Source organism: Gallus gallus, chromosome 4 (assembly GCF_016699485.2).
Source record: "Gallus gallus isolate bGalGal1 chromosome 4, bGalGal1.mat.broiler.GRCg7b, whole genome shotgun sequence".
Classification (NCBI taxonomy): Eukaryota; Metazoa; Chordata; class Aves; order Galliformes; family Phasianidae; genus Gallus; species Gallus gallus.
The window spans coordinates 31,691,339-31,713,503 of record NC_052535.1 but is presented as its reverse complement, the minus strand read 5'-3'; the positions used below and the strand labels follow the sequence as shown (position 1 = coordinate 31,713,503).

Here is a 22,165-nt window from a genome sequence, read left to right as displayed (position 1 = left end):
GAGTTTGAATATGAGACCACTGCAGCAATTTTGTCTAATAGTTCCCACTAGGAGGTCCAGTGTAGCACATTAACAAGATCTTCAGTGGCTTGAAAATCATTTCCACTTGTTCTTCCTACGTGTCCTTGAAGCTGGACCTTGTGTATTTTCAGGAAAAGATTCAGAGATTTGGAAATGGAGATGACTTGGGAAAGATCATGCGAGTGCTGCTGGCTGATGCACTGGCTGCCCCCGTGGATTTTTGACTTCAAACTCCTCAGTGCACGTGAAGGCAGTAACATGAAGTCAAACAACGTGCTATGCTTTTTGTTAGAGCACTTTCCCACTCTCCAGACCTGCCGGCTGTGTCTTCGCAGGGCTGCATTATTTGGGATGATGAGAGTCATGATGTTAGCTGCCATGGTAGAGCTGAGCAAACATAGATGATTCAGACACCTTTTAACCACACGTGGTGGCTTTTCTGCCAGTGGAGAGCAGGGAGGCAAGGCATCTCCCTGGGGCTGGTAGGATCCCGGCCACATCCCCAGCTCCCTCACCCGACCTGAGCTTGGCAGCTGCAGTTTGTCTCACTGACCTCCATGCTTGGTTTCCAGGTTGTGTCTCACTTTCCTGCCGCTCAGACTGCCTTGTACCCTTTGTGTCCTCATGTCATTATCCTCTGGATTTCTTTTTTTTTCTCGCTCCAGGGAACGGATGCGCCAGTCTGCAATGTTTGAACTGTGCCAGGGGATGCATCAGATCAGTCTGCAATTCGTTCGCTTGCAGCTCAGCTTTGAGGAGTACACCATCATGAAAGTTTTGCTGCTGCTGAGTACAGGTAAGTTAAATTCATGGTTACGTGGAAGTATCTGAAAATATTCTGAATCACAGAGAGGTGCAGTGATTTTAACTGGTAAAACAAAAGAGCCCAACTATTTCCAGTGGACCTGCAGGAAAAGCCTGTTTATATGTCATAGGATTTATCAGTAGGTCTCGCTTTCCATTACCATGGGAGTTGTCTCGATACTTCACATTAAGTGGTAGGGCATGGGGCTTTGGTCCCTCTCTCGGTGTAGTAACAGCTGGAGTCAGCCAGGCATGCCAGGAAAATGCAACTGCTGCATTGTCTTGCACTCTGGGGATTTGGGATAAACCCTGACTCAGTGCTCAAAGCCACCGGTTTGGGTAACTAAACGGCACCTCCAAGATCAAAAGATGTATTGAACTGAGCATGGTAAGCCCTTTTGCAGTACTCTGAAAGTTTAATAAATGACAGTGCAAGCTTTATTTTTCTCTCAAGTGTCATGCTTTGTGGTTTTTTAGGATAGGAAATCTCAGTGTTCATTATAGCACTATGTACTAATTAGCAGATCAGTTGATATTCTCTTGCTAAAACTACTGAAAATTTTCCAGTCCCAGTAACAATTGTATAAATACAGAGGCAGTTTGTACTTTCCCATCAGTCTTGATGAAAAAGCCGAATACCTGTAAACAAACTTTTCTGTGTATGTTCATGCTCTTTTTTGTGAGATTCACTCGGTGACCTCTCAATGAGATAATGAATCAGTCTGATTCATGAGCACTCGTGATGTCACTTCAGTGAACTCACCAGGCAAGAATTCCCCTGGCAGAAAGGGGTTGGATGTGGCCCTGACTGAGGAGAGGAGGAGCAGGAGATCCAAGGGGCTGCTCCTTGCTTTCATTTGCAAGCAGCAGGAGGCCAGCCCCAGGGGGTGCTGTCAGCAGCTGGTTAGGACTCCCAGGAGTTTGCTGAATCCCCAGCAGTGGCACCGGCACGGTTGCTGCAGGCAAAGTAAGGTGCTTACAAAGGGATTTGCAGCATCCAGTCAAGGCCAATGGCAGCCCCTCCAGGTGCAGTGGTGGGACAGACACTTTCACCCTGTCTGCGGTGCCTTTCCTTCTGACCTCACCCACCCCGCCCAGCCGGTAGCACATTAGAGTGCTTGCCTATGAAAGAGGACATGAAGCTGCAGTTCCTGTCCCTGCTGGAGGGGATTTGGATCTGCTAACAGAAACTTCCCAGGGCTGTAAGTTTTTGGGCTTGGCTGTCTCGCTTCCTCCTTCCCTCCTGCTGAAGCCATCCAGCTCCCAGGAGTGGAGCACTGCCTGCAGGGGAGAGGCAGGGTCTGGCCTCCAGCTCCTCTGAGGAGTTGAGGGGATGCTCTGATGGGGAAAATGGGACCATGAGGGCCTGACAGTCTTTCAGGAAGCAGCTCGCAGCATTTGTGCGCTTGGGGGATGTAGCTCTCAAACTGTTCCTGAGAGCGTGTCTAGATTGGCAAGGTGGTCCTCCTACATTTTAACCAGCCCTAGAAAGGGAGAATATTTAGAAAAAGAGCCTAAAGACATTCTAAAAATGTAGCATCCTTTCTTTACGATAGGTATTTTTAATATTATGTGGGTATTATATCTCTGCTAGGTGAGATCAGCCTCACCAGTTAACTCCAGCTAGCCAGGTCCCTTTGAAGTGCACACCATGGTCACTAGAACACCTACTAACAATAATTTGTTTTGGGAGAATCGAGACATTTATGTTGAGGGAAAGAGAGAAGAAGAAAAAGGAAATGAAGATGGTGATAAAACCCAGAAAGTATCATTTGAAGAGCAGCAAACCTAGTTTCCAATGATGGCACCTTGATACAACATTATGACAGAAAACACCAGGTTCATTTCATTTAAGTTCTTTATTGAACCCTGTAATGAGCAGAGTACAAGTTATTTTGAAACTTTCGTGATGACCACATCAAGGAAGTTTCACTCCATTTACATGTGGAAGAAACCACACATTACAACTCAATTGTTTTTTGCTTTCCACAGACCGTAGATTTTGGGAACTTGCCAAAAGCATTGCTGCATGTAATAAGTAGAATCAGAAACACTGGGCAAACCTCCAGAATTTCATGTTTTGCTTCAGTTCTCTTTATTTGTGGTCTCTCTTTCTGTCTTAATAATCTGGCCGGAGTGACGGTATAATAATTTTCAGACAGAACACTGAAATACATAGTAGTAGACCAAGAAAGAGTGGCTTAAGCAGCGCTTAGGAAGACAGAACTGTGCTAAAGGAACTGTAAAGCCTGTGCGTGTTACGTAGGGGCCACAGTGTGCTCTAATGGCTTTACTCATCTCGACTGATGTCTCTATATTCATTTGGCTTTAACTGAATTGGCACGTCTGTTTCAGACAGTTTATTTTTTCTGTCAGCTGAGTGATGGAAATATTTAGCATCTACAATTTAAAATTTAAGTAGAAACGAGCAGTATTTACCAAGTGGTAGGCAGGTCGGAGCTGTTACCTCCTAGGCTGCTTCCAGAGATTCCTCCTCGTGCCCCCGTGGAGCGCTTGGTGGTGGTCCCAAGTCCTTGCTGCTCACATGGTGGCAGAACTCCTCCTTGTTTTCCATTACTAAATTGCTCTGGTTGATACTGGTGATAGAAGATAACAAGTGCTTTTTCTTAAGGCCTCTGCTTGAGCACTTTGGGTAGTTGTTATGTGCTTATTATGTGATTACAGTGAGATAGAAGGCAGTTTACAGGATTTCAAAGAGAAGGGGATGGATGAACAAAGACAATTTCTGTCAAGATGTTAAATCAGTGTAAGCTAAATTGGAAGATCACCCCTTTTTTAATAAGTAACTTCACATTCAGCTTACTCTGACATAGCTTTCCAACTCGCTTAGAAAATAACCTCACTCCTGTACAGTGTAGTATTTTGCTTTTCTTCTGTAGACTAATGTTTAGAGTGTAGAAATGTCCGACGGTTAAGGGATAATCAATCAATCCAGGTATTAAAACATGAAAACATTTTGTGTCATGTTGTTAATAACCTCTTCAGGAGTTTCACAGAGACCTGATCAATAAGTAATTCCTGTTTCTTTGCAGAGCCCACTAGAGTGCAGAAGTACTTATAGCCTGTAAAGAAACTTTGTATTTGCTTTTGTAATTAGCATTGCTGAAGCCAGCTGCAGTATGGAGTGTCAGAACTCCACTTTTAGCCCATTTGTGAAATGATTCCTTTGGCAGGCGACAACTTTGATAGGACAGTAGAAGCGCTTTCATTAAAGGCGGCAACTGTATTTTGGTCAGACCCTGGGTCAGGATGCCTGTTTGGGAAAGGGTCTTGTTACACATGGAATAAAGACCCTCTGTTCTAGGTGTTATGCAGATGCTCACAGTCCTTCAAAGAAATGTTAGATGTTACTTGATGTCACTTGTTCTAGCATTTCTGCACAGAACAGCTGTAATTGGGTATCTCTTCTCCTCTCTGAAGTGTGGGAAATCATTCAAGACTGATAAATCACATCTTCATATTTGGTGTGTGTGTGTGTGTGTGTGGTTGGGTTTGTATTAAAAACAGTTTCAGCACGAGAGTAGTATGGGTTGTATTTCTGAGATGTTATCTTGTCCTCTGCCTCAGCCATACGGTCTGCACTCACAGATCTGGAGAGGAAGAGAGAGTGCTTGAATCACTTGAAAATCTGTATGTTGGTTGATTCTATAGCAGTGTCGGTAAAATTATGGATGTTTCTTAAAAGGTTTAATTCTTTCATCCATTGACTAGTGTAACTTTTTAAGTATGCACAGCAGAAGAATTAAAGCAATGCAGTTAATATTAATGTAAGACTGTCTTTTTAATGACAGTTCCCAAGGATGGTCTCAAAAGCCAAGCTGCATTTGAAGAAATGAGGGCAAATTACATTAAAGAACTAAAGAAGATGGTAACTAAATGTCCAAGTAACTCTGGGCAAAGCTGGCAGAGATTCTACCAACTGACTAAACTTCTTGACTCCATGCATGATGTAAGTATAACTCCTCAAGGAGTGCAGATGAGTTGAGTAAAATTCTCTCTGTTAAGGTAAACTTATATAAATAAACTTGTAGTTTTTAATTGTGCTAACTCACAGGGAGAAAAAAATATAGAAAAGAAATCACAGCACATTTTTAAAGAAATGCCTGGGAAAAGTTGTTAACAGACAAATTCAAGGTCAATTGCCAAGTAAAATAAGAGAACACAAGTCATTAAGGGCTGAGTCCTGCTGCCTTCTCTTCTTTTAAACGGTAGTGTGTTCTCCAGTGATTCCTTTAAGATCAGAGGCTCTTCAGCTGCAAAAATGATGTTAGCTGTGGTCCTCAGTTAGCCGCAGTGCACGCACACCATGCAGGGTATCTGCTGATAAATGTTGAATTAATTTGCTGATCTTTTACAGGTGGGCTTTTTTATAATGATGACTTTAAAAGATATTTTAAGACTTTTGAGCCATTTTGGTTATTTGAAGCTTTAATTGGGTTCTTTGAAGTATAAAATGTGCTGTGTTGTTAGGTTGTTCCCTCTGTCCTGTCTCATTCCAGTGGTAGGTGTTTGTTTTGCATGCATCAGGTGTGAGATGTCATGAATGCCAGTAGGAAACTAAAAGTTCAGTCCCAGAACACCCAGGCTGTGGGTGCCTCAACTCCAAACAACTCAGAAGGGTTGTGGTGAGTGCCTGGTGCACAGGAGCAGCTCCTGATTTCAGAGCAGGTGTCTGTAACATTGGGCTGGGAATAAATAAGCTGGTTCTGTGTGATGGAGTGGTGAGTAGAGCACTTTGGCTCTCCTGGCCCTCTGAGCAGCAGAGGGTTGTAGCACTGCACTCTTCATAGCAGAACCTGCAGTCCCCCAAGTCAGGGATACACCTCTGTGAGTGCAGTCATACCCCCTCACTGCTGATTGTAGCTCTCACATCCCATGCTCTACCTCAGGTGGACCTCCTGTGAGGATACAAGTGAACTGGTCATGATGCTGCCTCCAGCCTGGGGGTTTTCAGTGCCCCACAAGCGCTCAGGGCTCTGGGGCTTGCCAGGCTGGCACCCCTTCTCTCCGAAGCTGTCACGGTCAGCAAGTGACTGGGGGCTCCTGAGGTCAAAGAGTGAGTTTAGCCAGGTTTGGGTGCCATAGAGGTGTCATCCCGCAGGCAGGGGCTGGAACCCAGTAGCACTTGGGGATGACCTCCCAGTAACAACTGGTAAACTGCAGCAAAGATTAAAAAAAACCTGTCTTATTCCACCCTAGGCAAGCAGGAAAGTAAATGTGCTGCACGAAGAATCTACAACTCCTGCTTTCAGAGCCTGAATTTAAATGTACTTCTTTTTACTTGACTTAAATTTCAATTTTGTAGAGACAGTACAGTACAGTGCACTTCAGGTCAAATCTGTATAAGAGCCCGAGGTCTGTTTACAGAATGTACATATGGAATTATTTTTCAAATATTGTTCTGTTGTTGGTTAAAACATTGAAAATCTTAGTGGGAGGCAGGGAGAGTATTATTAGTACTGCAGTAACAGCTCATTCTTTGGAGATCAGGTTTCGCTTGCTCCGTGCCAGCAAAGGAAGCTGTAGTGTTTTAGTGGAAAGAAAGGGGGTGGGCGATAAAATCATTCGCAAGATGTTCACTTTTGAACCTCGGGGCAGCTCACAAACCCCTGTGTTTAGATGGTTTCCTGCTTTGGTGAATTGGTACGATCCCAGGTTTGGTTTTTAGGTGGATGTGTTTGTGTGGTTCGGGTGACCGGGTGGCAGGATCACACTTGCTGGGAATGCCACAGTATCCTACAAACATTTTCCAAAACACAGCAGTAACCGCTGGAAGCTGAGCTAACCAAAGGAGGAGCTCCCTCCGACTGCTCTTATGTTTTATTTCATTTTTAATTAAGCTATTTTTATGTCACTTTTCATTTAATAGAGCCGTTTTTTACAAGAGAACTTTATAAAGAGAGTCCTATTGTCAGCATTCCCCTCCACAAAGACCAGTTGTACAGCGCTTCCTTTCAGAGGTGTTATCTGAGACGTTCAGCAAAGACACTTGTTTGTTTTTCCCCTTTAAAATGGATTTTTTGGTTTTCAGTTTTTGAAACCCATCGGAACAAATGCAGAGCGCTGATAATATTAATGAGACGCGAGAGCTGCTCCTCTGCCCCCCTCCCAGGTAGTGCAGGATTTCTCCGCTCCATCCACAGAAATGCAGATTTTCTGCTCAGTTCTTTCCTTGGGAGGAGCATTTTTTCAGCTGTCACCTGTGTATTTTTAACATACTCCATTATAATTTTAGAGGATCAGAATATATTTGGTGCTGAGCTGTCTAACTGGAGCTGAAGTCCCCTGTTTGTATGCTGCCGTAGCTACAGCAATGGCATTTACAGCACAAGCCCAAAGGGATTTGTGTACAGTTGATGCTTATTCAGTCCCCCTGCTGCCTCCAGCTTTTGCAGCAGAGCAGAGCAGCTTCTCGCCATTGTGGAGTTCACCTTACCTGAGCGTGGCAGCCAGGAATAAAGGAATACTGCCGCTTTGCACCTTCACGCTTCCTTTTATCGACCTGATTTTTAAATAGTCTTTCTGAGGGCTACATGAAATAAACCTTGTGGGAATATCAGGTTACAGTCTGCTTGGCTTATATAACGTGAGGAAGGAAAAAAAAACCAACAAAAAACAATATGGTTTTACATCGCTCTGCATTCTAAATCATTCAGCCACAGAGTGAACATATGTGCAGGTAAGAAAGTGCCGAGGTGGGGAAAAAGGAGAATTTTCAAGAAGGCCAGGTAGGCACTGAAGTATTTGGAAAAATCAGCAGCTTTACTTAACAATCCATAAAGCCTCTGAGCACTGAAGCAAAACCCCGAAAGCTAAGAGATGGAAATCCATCCCTAGCAGACAAGGCAAACGCGGGTCTGTGCCCATGCGTCACCGTGCGCTGCAGCAGTGCTCTGTTATCTGCGTGGTGCTGCATGGAAGTGGTGGCTGCAGCAGCAGCAGCAAGTGCTTGGAGACTGCATCAGCACAGTCGCACGGTGTGCCCCTCCTCTGCCTCGGCGAGACAGTGGAGGTGAGCTGGTCGCCATGTCTTTGTATGGCAGCAGGGGTAGCTTCTAGGAGCACTGTGGGAAGCAATACAATCCACGGATTCCCTTGATGTAGGAGCTGTACTTTTTCTCTCAGGTCTGGTCTGCTTTCCTCGTCTCACAACAGCATTACATGCTGAGAGCCACCACATCGCAGGGACAGCCCACGTGTGCCTAGGAGGGAAACGGTTCGGCCTCGTGCCCAGGGATGGGCCTGGGCATGTCAGCGAGAGGTACACGTGGTGCCTGGTCATAGGTGAACTGCGCCGTGTGATCAGGCAAACGGCACGCAGGAACATTAGAAACAGATGTACTGCACATGGTATCAAAAACTTCATTTGGAGCCTCCTCAGCATCTCCTGTTGGCTTTGGCAGGAAGCGCTGTATCTCGTATGGCAAGCCTCATTTCATATACAGAGCTTAGAGTATGGTTAGGCGGTTTGCAGAACAAAAGCTGAGTTTGGTTTCAATCTGGCTGATACTAAACAGACTTCGAGTTAAGAGAGCTTTTGTTTCGATGCCATGACATTAAACCCTAATGTGAACCTTCCCCTTGTCTTGGCAAGACTGCGCGCTGCTCTGTCATTCGCTTGTTGATATTTTCTGCCAAACAAAAATAAATTCTTTAAGGCTCATGCTGCTGAATAATTAATTTTTTATGGTTCCTGAAGGGAATACTTTATAGCTGAGGTGGATCTTTCCGTAGGCTGAGAGAGCCAGGATTACATTCGCTGAAAAAGCTGACAGCGGGAAGAAGGCACAACTCCTCCAGGGGCAGATCTGCAAGGCACGCTGCAGTGGATGCAAATGTGCTTCTGCATGTACTCAGTCTTGCAAATGCAGAGCTGCAGATGGGCCCCTCAGCTGTTGCCAGCATCTCTGGGTGCACTCACTGCTGCCCTTGATGCGCCAAGACCTTGTCCCACTGCTGGTGAGCTGTGTAGTCCCAGTGCCTGAATTCTGTGGGGAGACGTTTCTGTGTGCACAGAGAGGCAATATTAACCCCTCATCCCTCTGCAGCCACTGCAGAAACTACAGCCATGTAGGCCTGTGCGTGTTGTAGTAGTTAATAGGTGTCTGTGAAGCGAGAAATCAGATCCCAGCTCCCTAACGCAGACAGCGGGCTGCTTTAAAGCTCATCTTGCTTCCTTCACTGTGGTTGGGTATCCTCTGTTATGGTACGAGGTGTTTGTTGGAGGACAGCAGAGCTCCCCATTCCCAACAGAATAAGGCAGCCTGGCCCAAGGCTTACCCTGGCTGAGAATACTTCATTGGTGTGTGCCTCTGAGTTTGCATGCATCCTCTGAGTACACAAACTGAGTTCAGCTCAGGTTCCTCCGTGGCATGTCCAGCTGTCAAGAACTAGGCTACCTGCAGTGCTGTGGTTTCTGTGTGCATATGTTTATGGAATGGGGGGTGGAATAAGTGCAGTTCCTGAGATAAATGCACCTGTCCAGGCAGAACTGGGTTCCCTCTTTGCTCTGATTAGATACTTTTTGTGCCTAATCCATATGCTTCTTATCTGTCTTTCACTCCATGCTGCCATGAGGTAAATGTACATGCACAAATCTAGCATGGCTAGATTCAGAAGCTTCCTTCCTTGGACTTACCTCTTTTCCCCTGTGTTCTGTGGGAAACTTCACTCTGTGCATTTACAGTCTCAGATTTCATAGGGAAGGAATGGAGCATCCAGGAGGTAGCCAGTGAGGCCACACGTACCTCTGAGGAACTGCCTGAGCCATCCTGGAGTGCTGTGTTCAACTTGCTGAAGCCCTCAGGGGAATCACTGAGTTGCATCCTGGGAATTCTGTAGGAAAGGGAGCAAAAGGGGCTATGCTTGTAATGGAATAGCTGAGACTTGGCTGGCGATGGTTTTCCTTGGTAGTTCTGAAGCAGAGTATGCACTGCATGCAAGGGAGCTGCCTCCTGCCAATGCACACCACTCCAGCTCCATAGGAAATAGACTTGAAAGGTGAGCCCGGGTGAACCTAATGAGGTTCAACACAACAAAGTGCAAGGTTTTGCACTTGGGCTGGAGGAATCCTAGGCATTTATACAGACTGGAAGGAGCAATCCTTGAGAGCAGCCCTGCAGAGAAGGACCTAGGGGTCCTGATGGATGACGAACTTAACATGAGCCAGCAGTGTGCTCTTGCAGCTTGGAAAGCAAATGGTACCCAGGGCTCCATCACGAGAGGGGTGGCCAGCAGGGACAGGGAGGTGATTGTCCCTCTCTACTCTGCTTTTGTGAGGCCCCATCTGGAGTACTGTGTCCAGGTCTGGAGCCCCCAGTACAAGAAAGACAGAGAGCTGTTGGAGAGGGTCCAGAGGAGGGCCACGAAGATGATCAGAGGGCTGGAGCAGCTCCCCTACAAAGACAGGCTGAGGGAGCTGGGCTTATTCAGCCTGGAGAAGAGAAGGCTGCGGGGTGACCTCATTGCAGCCTTTCAGTACCTGAAGGGAGCCTACAAACAGGAGGGGAGTCGACTCTTTGAAAGGGTAGATAACAGCAGGACAAGGGGAAATGGTTTTAAGTTGAGGGAGGGAAGATTTAGGTTGGATGTCAGGAGGAAGTTCCTTACAGTGGGAGTGGTGAGGTGCTGGAACGGGCTGCCCAGACAGGTTTTGGATGCGCCATCCCTGGAGGTGTTCAAGGCTAGGCTGGATGGGGCTCTCTGGGCAGCCTGGTCTAGTATTAAATGGGGAGGTTGGTGGCCCTGCTTATGGCAGGGGGGTTGGAGCTTCATGATCCTTGAGGTCCCTTCCAACCCAGGCCATTCTATGATTCTGTGAAACAGGAACAGACTCATTCCATTAAGTTAAAAAAGAAAGTTTTTGGACTGTCATTGTGGTGTGAGAATGCTGAGGTTTTGTCAGCAATAGCTGCAGCTAATAGTAGCAAAATGTTACTTGGCGTTGCATCGTTACCCTACTGCTGCCTTAATTGCCGATCAGGAGGCTTCATTACAGACATGCTCCTGACAGAGCAGTGCCCATGGACTTCCACACCACACGCACAAATCATGGGAGATTCCCACTTGAAAGAACCAGCTTAGCACAGGAGTGTGCACCCCTGCACGAGAGAGATCGCTCGAAGTGCTTCTGGCAGCACCAGGTGTGCTGTGAGTGCCAAACTGAAAGCGATGATTTTTGCTGTCAAAAAAATGTATCAGTGCTCAGAGGTCATGGTAACTGTATTAACTTCAGGGACTTCATTAAGAGATTCATTTTTCTAATTATGAAGAGCAGAATGGGTGGAAAAAGTCCATTTAATGGAAAACCCCACCCTAATAACAGAAGATGAAGTTTGATTATTCATCCTGTTTCCCACAGGCGTTTAATACAGCTTACAGATGTAAAGATTGATTAAGACTAAATCTGAGGACTACTGGGAGGGCTGTATCCTTGACAGTGTTTAAATGCAGTTCTGCAGGCAGCAATGAGAGAAGGGCGAGCAATTATGGACCGACATGGTGAAGGGTTCCAGCCCACGGGTCATCCCTGCCTGCGGAAGTATATCCAGCAGTCTGTTTGGTGGAGAAAAATCATGAGGCAAACATGGAGGTGTTAGCTTGTGTTATCTTTCTCATTTAGAGATCACCTGTTGCCTGTGGCATATCAGTCACTGTCAGCACAAGGACAGAGCTCCTATCTTCAAAAAGAAAGCAAGCTTTTAATTTCCTTACTGGAGAGGGAGCTTCTCTTCTAATGCAAAGGTCTAGCTAAATTACTTACCACTTATAAATCAAGTGAACTGGTGTGCGGTAATATCAGATGAATGCTGCTTGGGTTGCAGAAGCAGGACTCAGATTTCAAAACTAACAGTGCCTATGGAACCTGAATTTCTCATTCCTTTGTGCCAGGGCCGCTGGGCAGCATTTGAGCACGTGTGAACCGTGTGCGGAGAAGAGCACTGCTCTCTGCTTAGTTCTCAGCCTTGCTTCTCCCGCCCGTCAGTTATTTCTGCAGCCTTTGCTAGCCGGCCTTACCATACTGTTCACATTTTAGTGCTTCTGATTATCCTATGTCGATTCCTTTGTTAAAATAGATACATACATAAAATGCTAGTAGTAGGCCCCCAAACAAAGCAGCTTTTAAAGCTTTGTTATTTAGTGATAGCGCAGCAGTCCTTGTTACACATGTGGTATGTGTGCTTTAAAATGCGATTGCTATATTACAGTGACTGATTGTTGTTGAATATGTTGAAGTTGACAACTTAAGAAAGGAATGAGAGGGCCAAACATTTGAGAGGACTGACTTGGTACAGAACATTAATCTTAAGGCTCCAAAACCAAGTAGTTCTAGAATTCTAGATGATATTTTTTTACTTGCTGGGTAAATTTAACCCTTCTTCTCCCCTGTGGTGGCACTCGTGATGTGCTGTGTTATGACAGCAGCCATGATCACCTCCTGTTTCCCCTACTGGACTGTTACATCATTTATTGTATAGAACAGATCACGCTCTCTTCACAAATGCAGATATTTCTCAGTTCCCCTTTATTCTACATGTCCACATACTCATGTATACTTAATATGACTAAAAGCTAGCTATGAAGGCAGAATTAATAGTTTCTGAGTATATTTTTCAGTGATACCTAGCTCACTGCATTTGAAGTCATTACTTTTAAAAAAAATAGCAAAACAACAGAACTGTAAGATTGGCATAATGAGGCGGGAATTAGCTTAAATTTTGCAACAGGTGAGCCACTAGTATGACATGGCTGGTTGAGTGGCAAGGGCTGCCAGACATGTCCCAACCCCATCTTCTGTTAGTGATGTGCGAGTACTTGTGTTCAGCGTACAGGCAGGGCTCGGTCTGTAAGGGTTGGTTTGCTGAGGTGCTGCTGTTTGATGACACAGGCAATAGGATGGCAGCTGTATGCCAAGAGCCAGCGTAATAGTACATTTTCTGCATATGGTGTGGGCAGGAACAGTCTCCTCATAATGGCTGAAGTTAAACTTTTGAACATCAGCATTTTTTCCTTGAAAACCAAATTCTGTCCGTGCTACTTCTTTAGCGCATATCTGTTTTAATTAATTAGCATTACCTCATGACATGCCAGATGATCAGGAATGAACTAAGCAATGGCAAACTGACTCTTGTCGTGCTCAACGGCAGCAAGTTATGTGTCTCAGTGATCCCAGCGCTTCCTCAGTGTTCACAAATTGCTTATATGTTTGCAAGAACAGCCGTGAAGGTCCTGAAAATGACTGGTACTGTATGGTGCTGCAGGAGGGCAGACCAACATTGCCTGTATAAGGTTATTTTTCAGCCTTGCTGGAGCACACTTTTATTTCCTGCCTCTTTAACTGAGCCTTTACTGCAGAGTACAACTCTCTGTGTTGAGAAATGAAACAAGAAACTTGTATTTGATAATGGCATGAGCAGAAATGTGTAGATCTTTTGTAAGGACAGAAGGCACCATAGTTGAATGTGCATAATTTTTGACTTTTTAGCCATCAGTCTGCAATTTTGTGTGGAGACAGATAAAAAATAACTGCATTTCGTGTAGCGTGGTCCATATCCTATAAGGTACGGAGCAAAACAAAGCTCTGTGGCTCACAGATTACAAGAACAAAACTTGAGACAAGGTAGAATCCAGACTAAATTTATTGATGTTTTTAAGACATGCAGTATTTTCTTCTCCACAAACCAGAAAGATGATGGTATCTGTATGCTATTTAGGATTTTAACTTGCAGCCCTCTCCCAAATGGGAGAACTGTGGTAGGGTTTCACTGGTGAAAACTTCTGCCAGCTAAAGGATTGCTGCTGCTGAGCATAAGGTGCACACTGGATCTGTGCTGGTCCTACATTGAGCAACTCAGTACTTGAGGTATCATAGAAGTTTCCTTCTCTGTCATTGAGGGACTCCTTAGAAATCTTTATCTCATCTTTCAAGTTCTACACATCATGTTTAGTGGGCTGTTACCAAAAATAGAGAACTTTATTTTTGAAAAGAACTAATACTTCCCTAAATAGTGCCTCTGGAAGTTTAATGAGAAGAAAACAAGAAGTGTGGCTGGTGTGCGTGTCTTACAAAGGTATCTGCATATGAATACAAATGTTTTATCAGCTCAACACTTCTGTGTTCAGCTGGGATGTAAAGATACCATAGGTTATGGCTGATCTTTTCCCTGAGGGCAGAAGGCTTTACTTTCATAGATGTGCGGAGCACCAGCAGTATTCATAGTGGCCAGTTAGTGAAATGAGAAGTGTAATAATGTTGAAAAATGAGCTCAGTGGTAGTAATGCGGGTTCCCTTCATTAGCTGATTTTTGAACAGTGAAGCAGCACTTCAAGATTTGAGGAGTTTTGTTTGCCTTTCGCTTCATTGCTTGCAAATGGACTATCCAAGTCAGAGTTAAGACACCATTTTCTTGGTAATAATCTCTCATTGTCAACAAGCTCTTGTTTGGACGCAAAATTCTCTGCATTTTTCCTAAAAGTTGTTTCTTTCTGTATTTCAGCTTGTTAGTGACTTATTGGAATTCTGTTTCTACACCTTCCGAGAGTCTCAGGCACTGAAAGTAGAGTTTCCAGCCATGCTGGTGGAAATCATCAGTGACCAGCTACCAAAGGTGGAATCCGGGAATGCCAAGCCCCTGTACTTTCACAGGAAGTGATAGAAAATGTCTTAAACGCAAGAACTTTGCCTTAAGTTTCCCTGTGTTATTCCACACCCATGAAGGACCCAAGAAACCATATTTTAAACATGCTATTTACACTTGTTCTGCAGTCTCTGAATAGTCTAAAATCATATGAAGGGTTTGGGGAATGGAAAACAGTTGACTTGGATTTGGCAAGACCTAGATGTTTGGAAATTACCCCATAACCCTAAAACACTTAGAAAATGTTCCTGTTCCTCTGGATGAAAAGCCATATCTAGTCAATAACTCTTTGATTTTGATATTTTAACGGATGGAGTTTTAAATATGCCATGTAGTTTCTGGTATCGTTTGCTTGTTTTAAAAGGGTTCAAGAACTAATGAGAACTTTTTAAAGCTTACCCTTGGTTTGCACATAAAACGTAAAGTCAATATGGGGCATTAATATTCTTTTCTTGTAAAAAAATAATAAAAACAAACAAAAACTCTATATATACACATATATACACACACACAAAAAAAAAAACCCTACTGTGTAAAGTAATAACAGAACATTTGGTGTGGAATACTCTGTTATCCCCACCTGTGGCATTTGTTATCCCATGTTATCCCACCCTAGATGATATACACTGTGTTAAGTGTCCATTTACTATTTAATTAAGACGGATAAGATGTGAAAACAAATGCCCTGGTATCAATTTATAGTATCTATTGTGCTGGCTTTACAAATAATTTTTTGCAGTCTTTTGCTGTACTGTACATTGCTGTATGTATAAATTGTGAAGGACCTGAAATAAGGTGTAAGGAACTTTTGTAAATGAGACAAAAAAATCTTTAATGGTTAATAGGATGAATGGGAAAGTATTTTTGAAAGAACTCTATTTTGCTGGAGACTATTTAAGTACTATCTTTGTCTAAACAAACAAGGTAATTTTTTTGTAAAGTGAAATGTTCTGCATGCATAATGAACCGTTTACAGTGTATTTAAGAAAGGGAAAGCTGTGCCTTTTTTAGCATCATATCTAATTTACCATCCTATAGTATCTGTTGTAAATAACCACACTTAACCTTTTCGGTTGTATTTAAGCCTTTCTATTTTCCTCCATATTTTTCTCTCTTTTGTCTCGCTTGCAAGTGTACGTGATGAGCACATCTTGGAAATCCTGCTTCATATTTCTGTAGGAAACGACACTTTGTTCCGTTTGCCACTTACGAAGGTTTCATTTAACAAGACAAATTACAGTCTCTCCAAAGCTTTTGCCAGCGTAATGATAGCGTGAGTTCCTGCCCTCTGCTCCCTTTGTCTCCCAGGGGAGGAGAGGCAGATAAGACGTTGAATGATTGTGCTATTTTTAATTAATGTTTCCCAAATTGTGTTGGTTTTTTGTGTTTTTTTTTTTCCTTCGAATACTTGGATACATGAAACGTCTTTGAAGGTCAGATTATTATTTCAGATTGAGGAGAACAATTTCTGATTACGATGAAGGGAACATGCAGATCATGACAGTAAGTACCAGCAAGAGCGATGGCAAGGTACCGATAAGGGCAGATCAGCAGAGTAGAATTTTTAGCGGTAAACTCAAAGCGCATTTAATTTTGTATGACTTTTTGTAATAATCAGAACACACGGAAAAGAAAACCGTTGACGCTCCACGTTCAGCTCGGTCTGATTTTGTCTCACAACGTTTTCTCTAGGACGAGACTGTGAACAAAACCTTTTTGAGGTGATTTACACTATTTCACAATTTATAAATGAATACAAAATTTTGGTGTAGAATAGAGGACAGATGAACTTTTCTGAGGCTCAACTGTTGCTACCGTATGCTAATTTAAATAGAGTAGTTTTTTCTGAGTCCTAATCTGTAGTGTTCTCTCTGGGTGACACTGATGTTTTTGAGCTATGATTTGTCCCTTGACCAGTCAGAATGTAGCATTTCTTTGAAACAGTGGTCCAATAGGAGTTACGTACCCTTTCTGATTCCAAATTTTGAGGTGTGCTTTGGTGCACTGAAGACAGTCAGTGCTACTTGTCTTTTTAAATGACACCTGCCTTATGCAATGGGTAACCTGTAAAGACTGTATTCAGAGAGGTTTTTTATATATAAATATATACATACATATATTATTTGCATTTTGGAAGTCTAATTCATAGGCAGATCTTTAAATACTGACCTGCACAGCAATATGAAAGCCAAACTTCCAGCGTGAGATACACAGCATGCAGACCGGTTGTTTACAGTAAAGAAACAGTCATACATCCATCTTTTCACTTTTTTTTTTTTTATTATTATTTTTGAGTCTAAAATAGAAAATTTCAAAGCCAGGTTCTGGGTGAATACAGTCTGCAGCAGCTTTTTATATTAACAAAGTTACTGCCTCCTTTTCTGTCTCAGAGTAACTTTGCTTGATTAAAATAGCAAAGCCATATTCTACACTTCACTGTTAAATGCCTGTCCCAGTCCAAATTGTTGTCTGTTTGCTCCTATTTTTGTACCTTATTACTTTTAATCTTGGTTTGGTACAATTCATAATTCACAGAAACTTCATATAATTAAACACACTAAATTAGTTTTAAAAAGCAATTTATATCTTTATGCAAAAACGTATGTCTGTCTTTGCAAACAACTGTAAGCAGATTATAATAAATCCTTTACTTTAATCACCTGTTGTTTATGAAACCATTCATTGATTATTATTTTTTGCTAGAGCTCATTGAAGTAATAGATACAATTGGATATAGATGTTGTAAGAGGCAGTATTCTCTTATCAAGGACACAAGCAGAATAGCCATCACATTTTTTTCTTATCTAAACCTGCGTACAGCAGAAAACAAAACCTTTGGTTTTCAGCTACCACGAAGTTACGTTATTTTGAATTTGTTTAGAATGAAATAGGCATTTGTCTCCTGCAAAATACAAGACAAACGAAAACATCCTTTAAAAGTGGGCTTCTGTTCATTGAGCTAAATTATTTTGTTGTAAGAAAGGACGGGGATATACAGCAAGAGCATTGTATACGCAGTTGAAAATGTAAAATAGTGTCAATGTACTGCAGTGGGTATTTCAGGAATACTACACGCTGTGCAACCGACCGGTTGCACGAAATAAAATAGAAAGACTAAAGTTTGCAGTAGCAAAATCTTATTAAAACGATACTTTACAATCAATAATGCAAAAAGCTAATTCACAGGGTGGTGTTTTTCACTGACTTGTTTAAGCATTTATGAAATTAAAACAATTCTACAGTTAATGCACTTTTAATTGTTTATTAAAGATTTGACTTTCTTTTTTTAGAGCAATGTTTTCAGCTGGAGGTCAATGACTTGATAAGATAGACAGCAAGCAGTTCTGAGGCCAGGAAGCTCAGAGGAATGTTTAAGCACTCTTGGAGTTTAACTAGATTCCTGGATGGAAAAATACAAGCAGCCAGCAGTATGGTGTAAACAGTAACATCTATGCATAATGATGCATTTATAATTAGGGGTTTGCTTCTGTATGTTTAAAGCTTTTTAAATAAATAGAAAATATTGTTTGGTCTTTATGTTAATGTCTGCAAGTACCTATTTTTCTTTTTTTTTTTTTATACAAATTGTACAAATATACATGAATTAAACTGGTTTGATTGCAAGTACTTCTTGCATTTTAATCTCAGCTGCTGGTGCAGCGATAAGCTTAGAAAGAAGCTTCTGCGCATTTGGAAACAATATCAAACAACACAGTAACTAACAGTGCAATCTAACATCTGCCTTCGTATACCGAGCGATTTGCGTTTACGCAGCTCTGTCCATTTCAGCCCAGACAGTGGCTGTGCTCAGGGTGTAATACGAAATACCCAACTTTGAGGAGTTTGGTTCCCTTAATTAACCGGGGTCTTTGTGTTTCCCAGGGAAGAAGTGGTGACACTGACACCAACCACATCCCGCTCAACAAAGCAACCCCCACAACCTTCAGCAGCTGGGCAAGCCTGGCGTCCAGCATGAGCTATCCTAGGGCTGCTGTCCCCACTGACTGGTTGTTTTTTTTCCTTCGTAGAAATAGGGAGTCACTGTTCTACATGCACAAGCTTTTTCAAGTTAATAAACTGCCTTCTCAAGAGTTGGGCCTCCTCCAATTACGTTAAGAAAGTCAGATGGGGAAACACAACTCTTGCTATGCTGGTTTGTTCTGTGCTCCCCTAAATATTTATCATGGAGTTCAGCATGAAGCTCGGGCTGTGATGCAAGACCACCATTTAACTGCACTTTGCTTTTTGTTTCTTTTAATAGTAACAAGTCGCACAAACTTCCTATTGCCAAAAATCCTTGCACCTGCCTTCTGTTTGCTGAATTGTCAGAAAAACTGCCCATCTGCTTGGAAGCAGATGTATCTGTCATCGACTGTTCTAGAAATAAGAAAATGCTATCGCTACTTAAAAACAAAACGAAACTTCTCTGACCTCAAGCTGGGACACTGCTGTCTCTCAGGTATCTACAGAGAACAGAACTTTATGTTAAGTACAGTAGTATTGCTAAGATAGAAAGTAGTGAGAAATACCCTTTCATTTCAGAGGTGTTTGATAGGTAAAACATATCACCCGGCAAAGGGTTAGAACAACATTTTAACTGCAGATATCACTAGAATTAAATTTATTACTTGTTGCTTACCTGTGGTTACTGCAAGTGCAGATGAAGGCATGTGGATGAATTCTGCTGGAGAGAACTCTGCCTGAGGGCATATTGAGCCAACAAGGTGTGACTCCAAGGAGGGCTTCCCAATAACCCTTTGTACAGCTCTGGTGCTGCACAAGGCTGCACTAACCCTCTGTCGGCAGTGGATGGAATTTGCTCATTAAATTGAAAACCAGGTAAGAATTGTGAAATGGTTTAAAAGAAAGAAATGAAGGAACAGAACAATGAAATCGCAAATTTCTCCCCAAGACTTTTCTATGATGTAATTAATTACAAAGGCTCAGCTAGCAAAAGTTATAAGCAAATGCATCAGAACCACGTGTTTTCATTACAGGGCAGACAAATGAGTCATGAGATTTTTCTCTCAACGCAGTGAAGGAGTGGGCACCAGCAGGAAACCTGCCATGACCGTCAGGGAGGACAATGGTTAACAACACTCAGCAGCCTGAAAGCCTCATGGAGAACAGCAAAGTGAAAGTGCTGCCCAGCCAAGGAGTAGAGCCGAGTGCCGGCCAGTGAGTAATACATACTGCACATTCCTACTTAGCCCAAGTGGGCTGGAGGCTCAGCTTTTCCATCAGTTATTCTGCAAGCACATGTTAGACTTCAGTCCCCTGTGGAGGGGTTCAATCTCTGTTCCCACAGCGAGGGCAAAGAAGACGTCACTCTGCATAAAAAAGCACAGAACAGCTGATTCCTAAATCGCCCTCCCCCATTTGCAGCCTGCGTCAGGCGTTTGCTTCAGGGAGTCTCAGATTTTCAAAACAGAGTCCTACATGCCACTGCGCGCAGTCATCGGCACATTGCAAGGGCGGGGAAACCCTGCCTGCGGATTAAGCCCAAACCGTACCCACAGCTGGGATGTGAGAACAGCTCCCTGGGAGAGGACTGAGCCCAGAAGTGCTGAGCAGCGCTGCTCCTGCTGCCAGGCTAGAGCCAGCCAGCCCTTCAGCTGGCTTTCCCCATAGCTGATTTCCTGTCTCACATCTTGCTTCAAGTTAACGCTACGCTTCCCAAACCACGGAAAAGAAAGATGGGAGACATACTCTGAGACCTGTCTTTAGGAAAGAAAACCAGAATCTCAGAGGCTGGAAAAGGAGCCTGACTTTCTTGGTAAGATTTTTATTCTTCAGCATCCTTCAATCTCTACTTTCAGACAGTGTGAGGACATGGCTTATAGAGCAATTCAGCAGTGAGGGTGTAGCATGAGGGGTGTCACGGCTACTTAGCTGCACAGATCCATACCCAGCATTGGTATGACCAGGCTGATGCGGAAAACCATATGCTGGGGGGCAGCTACCACAGCTAAATTCCTAAGAAGCAGCGTGGTTAACCTGAAAGCCAGATCAGATCTGGCTTTACTCACTCCACTGCTTTTGGACAAGGTCTGGGACGTGAGAAAGTTTGAATTAGCATTGCTTCTGCTCAGTGCACCACTCCCCAGAAGGGAAGATTTCATCTTTGGGTTCTGCATGGCTCCAGCAGTAGCAGGAATCTCAAAATGCCTCACCTAAAGGCAAATGGGGTCACAGGACTGGACTGAAGGGACACCATACTGTCTTTTACTTCTACTCTATGCATCCACCTTTTTTAACCATCTCAGTTAAAAGGAAAAAGAAATGCAGAAAGAGCAGAGCTAGAGCTGAGAATTTTGGAAGAAAGCAAGCAGAACAAGATCTAACATGCACTACACGTTTTAAACAGCAACAAAACAACTGGAAGTGACTAACAAAGCTTGTAAGCTTCAAGTTATCACTGCCTGGCTGACTGAGGAGGCAGCGTACCTTTCAGCCACACCTCCTAGGTGAATAACGAGGATTTACGTGCTCCCAGTTCTGTCCAACGTTCCCAGCTGGTAGCAGTGGAATCTGAACTTGGCCACACAGACAACATCCTGCCTTCAGAATGACTCTTGAAGGTCACAAATGAGTTCCTACAGCTATGGTCCCAGGCAACACGACATCCAGCCAGAACAGCACTTTCCCACATGAACAGATCTGAGCAAGGAAACCTACCATCTCTTGCTATATTTATTGGTGTGACTGTTTCCTTAAAAGTGTATCAAGGAGCAAATCTGAGAACTGGATTTTCTGTACAGAAGTCCAGAAGTCATTTTCTGTGCTTGGGTCACTCAGCCACTGTGCCAAGATAAGAACTGCCTATGGCAGAGTCACTGCTCACATATGAGGAGAATTCACCAAATGAAACTCCTCCAAGCTGTGAGGTTTAGCGCTGGAGAGCCGTAGTGACTTGGCCCACCACTGCTCCATCTGGAAATGATTTGGGCATGCTCCAATGGAGCCTCCACAGTCCAGGCAAAGGAACAAAAAAGCAGTATGGACTTAAATCTTAAGGGGATAAGAAACACCTCAACCTTAAGGCAGCATTAACCATTAACTGGTTTACTAATCACACTGGCTAGAAAAACCTGCAAGCAAAGTATATCTGTAGTAAATGACTCTAAATCCATGGAGTCCGATTTAACAAATAAATGAGCCTGTGCTAATACGCCATCCTGTCAGATTTTCCTGCGTCCTCTCCACTGCCTCCCAAAGGGTCTTACTTGAAGGAGAAAAGAAATACAAAGATTAACGATAGACTGCATATCACATTTTTATCACGAGGCACAGATTTATACACCACGGGATTTCTAGAGGCTTTTTCTGTGATCACAGATAATTCACTTTCTACGCAAATAGTTCTACAAATTCTGAGGCAGCTACTTGAGGACTGTGATACTATGGAGTATCATTAAGACCTTACAATCTACAATTACGGGAGAGGAAGAAAGGGAAGCTCAAGAGCCAGCCAGCAGATAAAATGAACGATGTTTCCAGGATATACAAGAATCACAGAGATTCTCTTTTCCTTTGGCTTGGGCTTGCCAAGTTGCCTGTTTTGAGTTCCCCATCCGTTTTAGAGCCTCTTTGTGACTGACTGAATAAAGCTGCCAATAATTATTTAATGTCATAACTTACACAACCAGACCAAATATTCTCCAGCTAAGGAATGACTAAGG

At 43.2% G+C, this 22,165-nt stretch overlaps 1 protein-coding gene across 8 annotated transcripts in view; it reads left to right on the top strand.

Moving 5' to 3' along the window:
- NR3C2 (nuclear receptor subfamily 3 group C member 2) overlaps positions 1 to 18,020 on the top strand; it is a 201,974-nt gene extending 183,954 nt beyond the window's left edge. For 6 of the 8 annotated variants that reach the window (XM_046939845.1, XM_015276102.4, XM_046939847.1 and 3 more), the window contains 3 exons: positions 687 to 817; positions 4,638 to 4,795; positions 14,343 to 18,020. In XM_046939845.1, the coding sequence (XP_046795801.1) occupies positions 687 to 817; positions 4,638 to 4,795; positions 14,343 to 14,498 (445 nt within the window). In that variant the 3' untranslated portion in view covers positions 14,499 to 18,020. The remainder of the gene's footprint in view (positions 1 to 686; positions 818 to 4,637; positions 4,796 to 14,342) is intronic. The other 2 variants (NM_001397849.1, NM_001159345.2) reach the window with 1 other exon arrangement.
- The last annotated feature ends 4,145 nt before the right edge of the window (positions 18,021 to 22,165 follow it).